The sequence below is a fragment of the Aristolochia californica genome, unplaced genomic scaffold (assembly GCF_029961685.1).
Source record: "Aristolochia californica isolate CCGP_79_NKW_82.1479 unplaced genomic scaffold, dmAriCali1.0.hap1 SCAF_3, whole genome shotgun sequence".
Taxonomy (NCBI): Eukaryota; Viridiplantae; Streptophyta; class Magnoliopsida; order Piperales; family Aristolochiaceae; genus Aristolochia; species Aristolochia californica.
In genome coordinates this window covers 43,123,369-43,130,383 of record NW_027181992.1, presented here as the reverse complement: position 1 = coordinate 43,130,383, position 7,015 = coordinate 43,123,369, and the positions used below count along the sequence as shown (strand labels likewise).

At 34.9% G+C, this 7,015-nt stretch overlaps 1 protein-coding gene and 1 non-coding gene across 2 annotated transcripts; one reads left to right on the top strand and one right to left on the bottom strand.

The window, feature by feature from the left end:
• Positions 1-4,295: 4,295 nt before the first annotated feature.
• On the top strand, positions 4,296-5,594 carry LOC137958366 (peroxidase 24-like). Its single transcript, XM_068805337.1, has 4 exons — positions 4,296-4,508; positions 4,648-4,839; positions 4,929-5,094; positions 5,188-5,594. The coding sequence occupies exons 1-4, from the start codon at positions 4,296-4,298 to the stop codon at positions 5,592-5,594; spliced, it is 978 nt and encodes a 325-aa protein (XP_068661438.1).
• A 164-nt stretch (positions 5,595-5,758) lies between these two features.
• TRNAV-AAC (transfer RNA valine (anticodon AAC)) lies at positions 5,759-5,832 on the bottom strand. The gene has a single exon. It is a non-coding gene; the product is annotated as a tRNA-Val (tRNA).
• Between the last annotated feature and the right edge of the window lie 1,183 nt (positions 5,833-7,015).

Below are 7,015 nucleotides of genomic sequence, written 5' to 3'. Positions count from 1 at the left end.
AGTTCAAGTCACCTTGGGTACCCAAATTTGCTTGGGTCCCATTGTATCAACTTTGGAAGACAAATTTAGGCTTCTCTTGGGAATCTAAAATTGCTTCACTACATTCAACTTTGATCTTCTAATTGAACGCTCAACTGCATAATGTCCAATGATTCCACAAGTGTAACATCCATCATTATCCATTGGTGAGGTTGTGACCTTTTTCACATTTGCCTAATGAAAACTGCTAGATTTTCTTTCTATTCTAGTCTTATGGATTTTAACTCTAAATTCCAGCTTCCTCACTTGATTTTTTTCATCTAATCATAGGAGTAACTTTTCCCAAGGTTAGAATCTTTATAACATGAGATAAGTCGTGGGTTCTTCTTTCAATTATAAAGTTGTTGGATTTTAACAAAAACATTTCATGTTATAATTCTAAAATCCTAGAGCAATAACTATTATTTTCTTTTTTCAATTCTAGAATGTTTGAAGAATAGTTATTTAGTTTCTCACATTCTGAAGTGAGCATTATGTTTTCTTTTCAAAACCCTTCTAGCTTTGAGAAAAATTCAGCTTTTAATACAATAATTTCATTTTCTAATTTGGAAAGTTGCCTCCTTAGTCTCGTACTTTCTTTCTCTCTTCTTCTAAGGGAGGATATGGGTTCTTCAAGTTTTCTCATCAATTCTTCTTTGTCCAATTCCTCACAACTATCACTCTCTGAAGTTTCATCTCAATCTGATACGGTGTTTCCATATAAACGTAAGTGTATACAATCAATAATTTCAGTGTTATCACTAGATGTATTGCACTGATAGTTTGAAGAGCACATTCTTTGTTCTTAGAAAAGTCAGATTCTAATTTATCCCATAAATCTTTGGCTGATTTACGAGATTCGTAAGAGTCAATTATATCGTTACTCAAGGAATACATATGAGTTCCATAGCCTTAGCATTGCCATCTACTCTTACAATGTCAAAGTCATCTCAATAAAAAAACAAAATTTGGAATAAAACTCCTCTTTACATTTTGGGATGGGATGAAGGGTCCATTTATGATAGCTTCCTATAATTCAAATCCAAGGGATTGTAAGAAAATTTCTATTCTTAATGTCTACAATTGGTATTATGAAGTGATGAGTAAGGGAGCCAAAAAAGTGATCATGACCCTCTTAGAACATAATTTCAACTTGAGATGCCATTTAATCGTTTCAAAATAAAAAAGATTTTGATTCCAATTAAGTGTTTGGCCTGCTCTGATTCCAATTGTTAGCTCAAGTGGCTTCTCAAGGGGGGGGGGGGGGGGGGGGGGGGGGGGGGGGGGGGTTTGGATGGGGATGGGATTTAAAAACTTAAGTAAGGCGTGTAATAAAAATATGCAATATAGTAATTTCAATATTAAGTAAACATTAACACACCGTAGCAGACAATTTTTTTTTATCGATGTTCCCCAATTGGTATTCACCGCCCAAGAACCCTTGCTTGAAAAACTCCACTATTTAAAGCTCTAATACCTGAAATTTACACAAGGAGATTTCGACCCTCTTTAAGCCACATGTAGTTCAATATACACTTTTTGAAAATTCAATTTTCCCAAGAGATTGGCTGGATTTTAGCTCTAGTTATTCCTTTCTATCTAGATTAAATAGGTTCTAGATGAACCTTTCACAAATAAAAGCAAATAAAGGAAAAAATCACTTACACCGAATACTTGAAGAGTACTTTCCCCTTGAGAGATTCAAACATCCACTTCTTTTACAGCACAATGTAGAATAAAGGAGTTTGTCTAATATGAAATGTAAGGGAAGGATGAGGAACAAGTAGGAAGATTTTCAAGGGTATAACTCTCTTTCACTCAAAACCAATTTAGAGAAGATTTGCATGACTTTTGGAATAAAGGCTTATAAATTTGCCAATAAATGTTCATTAAAATTCTCTATGTGAGGTTTGGTTGGGTTTTTATAACTTCCCCAAGCCAAACTAGCCGTTTTTTGCCATTTTTCAAAAGTCGGTACTTTGATATATCAATCATTGTAAAGTGATCGATCGATCAATCGATCATAACGGTTATTTTTCTGTTAGGATGTGACTTATTGATCGATGGATTGATCGATCAATATTTTATCATTGGTCTTGAAAAGATAAGTTGATCGATCATTTAGGGTGATCAATCAGTCAAAATTCCCTCTGACTATGTAATACTAAGTATGATTGATCAATGATCTTCCTATGATCGATCATGCTTTATGTCCCTAATTGGCAAGATTCTGTCTGATCGATCAATCCATATAAATTCTGCTTACTTAGATAGTATTGAGTGATCAATCCAAAATCGATGGTCGATCATGCTTTATAGCATGATATGGTCATGTTCTAGATGGTATGCTTTATAGGCTTGGCGTGTACACTTCTAGATAATTGATCATTGGCAAAGGTTGATCGATCATTTTAGTTCCAGTTCAACTAAATTGACTTTTAAAGCTTGGAAAGGAATTAATCTAGGTGCTCTAACATGTTAGTGGATGTGTACGATGTTCCTAAACATGTGTATATGGAATGTGTGTCCTAAAGCTTTATGTACACCATTAGAGTTTAAAGAAAGGAGTTAGGATAACTCTCTTACATTTTTTACTAACTTTTGGCATACATCAATGATACCTAAAACTCTTGTCTTCTCGTTATCTTTTTCTTCACGGGTACTTCTTCAAGAGATGTCCTTGTATGTTTCTTGAGGTCTTATGTAAGCTTTATCATTTTGGAGCTTTTAGACCTTGAGATGCATTGACTCTTGAAGGAAAAATACCCGAAATACTTAGTTTGTAAATTGTAAACTCTATTAATTTTTGTTATCATCAAAATCAATAAGGGAGTCAACGACAAAACTCAACTGATTTGCCAAGTTGCTATTATGCAAGAAAAAAAATTCCCAATTAGCCAGGTTGCTATTGCATGAGAAAAAAGAAATTCCTTGCACAACACATCAAACCACCCTCACTTTTTTTTTTTTTGTTTACAAGGGTGGGAGAGAAATCCTGGGAACGATGGAAAAGAGGGGAAGGGTATGTCGACTTGCCACATTTCTAAATTTATAGAGAAGAGAGATAGAGGGATGCTATCGATTGGGGAGGGATCCCTAGCCCTCCTTGCCATTGTACGAGGTTGAGGGATTCCTCCCTTGTTGCTAGAAATGCAAGGGGAGAGAGGGGAAGGGAGTCCTCCCCCTCTATAATACTAGACTATCCTTCTCCTCTGCATTTCTAGACCGAGGGAAGAAGGTTCTTCCTCTGTTATTCAAATATTATTCTTTTATTTTTTATTTTAATTGTAAAAATGATGATGTCATCCTAGGTCAACCGGTAGCCAAACCAAATTGAAGAGGACCCAATCACCTCATCACCAGGTCAATTTTTAGAAGATTGGGTTTAAGTTTAAAATAATAAATAAACTTTTTCTTACTAAGCATTACATTTTGTTGCTATTTCTCCATAGGAATGATACCAAATTCAAGGAGGCTATGTAGACCAAGTAAATCTGTCCAATTGAGCAAACCAAGTAAACTGACTCAAACAATCAGTCAGGTTTTTTCACAAACCTTTAGGAAGGACTAGGTCCAATCGACCCTAATTCAATTTGGTGTGGCGAGAGGAGAGACTTATAGGCCTAATTGTTGAGTTCTACTAAAATAAGAAATTGACTTCTACAATACCTTCCTCAGTTAAGCTCTCCCCTTTAACGTGCTTCTCATTAGCTGTCCTAATGAATAATTATCAGTCGTCTTCCCGGATAAACCAAATGCAAGAAACATTAATAATATTACTTCTCTCTTACAAACACATTTTATACGAAGATGAGCACAGAAGTCAATCAATCATTTGCTTCAGTGGCTTATGGCTCATCAGGAAGCAACTTGGATGACTGCATCCATAGACGTGCAGAGGAAAGGCAGATTTGGCTGACTTTGTGTGGATATTATAAATTCATCACTCTCCTTTAACTCTTCTGCTTTCATATTTTTTTCCAAATAAAATTAAAGAAACGCGTTTGTGCAGCCCCTGTTCTCTCTAATTTCTTACTCCGTTTGATTGGGTTTGTCTCCCATTTGCTATAAACTAGCAGAAGAACTGCAGGAACAGAACCCTCAGATGGATATGGAATCGGTGGTTTTTTAAGCATTTGAATGCTAGAAATGATGAGGCTGGAGAGGATAAGAGGGTAGTTGGTGATAATAAAGAAATCATTCGATGAAGTCTATAAGAAGAGCTGCACTGGGAGCTCAACATATAATCATCTTGAATCATAATCGACAAAGACAAGATGAGAGGAAGCTTTCTTCTGCTGTTGGTCTCCCTTGTTGTGTTTGGAGGAATTGGAAACAGTGAAGGGAATGCCTTGAAGATGCATTTCTACAAGAAGAGCTGCTCTCATGCCGAGGACATTGTGAGGAACGTCACCTGGACACTCGTAGCAGCTGACCATGACTTGGCTCCGGACCTCCTCAGGATACACTACCATGACTGCTTTGTCAGGGTAAGAACAGTAATGAAAGCACGCCCATCCGTCGATAAAATTAAGCATTTTTTTTTCAGAGCCTAAATGATCATCATTCGTTTCTGTGATGAATACTGGGTTCTGGGTAGTAGCTAAAATCTGGATTCATATTCTGCAGGGCTGCGATGCGTCTGTTTTACTGGAGTCGAATGGTAAAGAGAAACCGGAAAAGGAAGCGCTTCCCAATCTCACCCTCAAAGGTTTCGATGTCATTGACAAGGTGAAGGCTAGAGTCGAGGAGGAATGCCCCGGCGTCGTCTCTTGCGCTGATGTTGTTGCTCTGGTCGCCCGTGATGCCGTCTCCTTCCAAGTAAGTTCAACAAACGTGCGACACATTTCATGAGGAAGGCTTGAAATACTGTAACTCTTAACTATGCTGCGATTGATTCATGGATGCAGTTCCAGAAACCCATGTGGGCAGTGTTGACAGGGAGAAGAGATGGGGTCATCTCTCGCGCCACCGAGGCACTGAGTAATTTGCCTTCCCCATTCATGGATTTCCCTGCTCTCCGACAACTCTTTGGAGCAAAAAGACTTGATGCTGATGATCTTGTAGTCTTATCAGGTCAGTGAAGCCGCTGCTTTTCTTTCGTTCCAAATTCAATCTTCTGTAACCGTATAATGGGAGAATCAACTGGTTGAGAATTGATCTGGGCAGGTGCACATACGATTGGAGAAGCACATTGTGCTGCATTCCAGAAGAGGCTCTTCAACCTCACTGGAAAAGGCGATGTCGATCGCACATTGGACTCAAACTTTGCAAAATCCTTGAGGAAAATCTGCCCCAACCCCTCCAACCCTGCAACCACTGTAGACATGGATCTGGGCAGTGGTGACACCTTCGACAGTAATTACTACGTCAATCTGTTGAAGAACAAGGCGCTGTTCCACTCTGACGCAGCACTTCTTCAAAACAACCGGGCGGCGAAACTGGCTAGGAAACTGACGAACCAGAAGAATTTCTTCAACATGTTCGCCAAATCAATCAGGAAGATGGGTGATATTGAGCTGCTCACCGGGACTGCTGGAGAGATCAGGAAAAAATGCAGCGTCGTGAATTCCTGAGTTTATTAGGCATCGTTAACTACCGGAAGTTGAAGCTGTTCGTGTGTTTTAATTTTTTTGCTCTCTTGTGCTCCAAAAGCATTCTAAGTGGATTCTTATGGATTGAAAATAATGAAGAACATGTTTGGTGAATTTGTCAGATATGACAATAAAAATGGCAAAAATGGCGTCGCCCGGACTCGAACCGGAGACCTTCAGTGTGTTAGACTGACGTGATAACCAACTACACCACGACACCGTTGTTGCTTTTAGCTTTTATTATACGTATTGAAATTTAATAAATTAATATTTACAATAATACAATTCTCTCTCTCTCTCTTCTCTCTCTTCTCTTTCTTCTCTTTATCTCCGCTCTCTATTTTCCAAAGGGAATTTTACCAAAATACCGATTAAAAATAACTTATTTATAATAATAACGAAGACCACAAAATATTTACAAAACTACCGAACTTTGACTGGTCCACTGTATATGTGGACAGTCAAAGGTGACACGTAAGCTTTGACTGCTTACGTGTCGCTCCATCATCGGAGTGATGCTGTAGATGAACACATAGGCTGCCACGTCATTAATTTTGACATGTCATCTGCCATATCATTATATGATAAAATTTTGAATAAATTTTAAAAAAATTAAAAAATCAAATACACTTTTTATTACCTTATATCTAAAATAAAAAATTATTTAAAAAAATTAAAAAATTAACTCTTACTTATTTAACACCATTTAATAACAATTAAAATATTAATTAATTAAAAAAATTATCGTTACACTTTTTATTTCTTCATATTTTAAAAAATAAAATAAAATAAGTAAATTAATTAGATTTAAAATATTTATAAATTAAAAAAAATAGAAAAACATTATTTTAGAGTTTAAAAATACAATTTATTTGTATATTTTTATCACCTTATTTACGAAATAATAATATTTACAAATTTTAAATATTTATAAATAGAAAAAATCTAACTCTTACCCATTTATTATGAATTTAAAATATTTATAAATTTAAAAAATCTTACTCTTAAGTCTTACCCATATATTATCTATTTAAAATATTTAAAAATTTAAAAAAATATACAAAAAAACTATTTTAGAGTTTAAAAATATAATTTATTTGTATATTTTTATCACCTTATTTACAAAATAATAATATTTATAAATTTAAAATATTTATAAATAAAAATAATCTAACTCTTACCCATTTACTATGGATTTAAAATATTTATAAATATTTTTTTTTTAAGTCTTACCCATATATTATCTATTTAAAATATTTATAAATAAAAAAATTTACTCTTAAGTCTTACCCATATATTATCCATTTAAAATATTTATAAATTAAAAATTATATAAAAAAAGTTGTTTTAGTGTTTAAAAATATATTTTATTTGTATACTTTTTATTACCTTATTTATAAAAT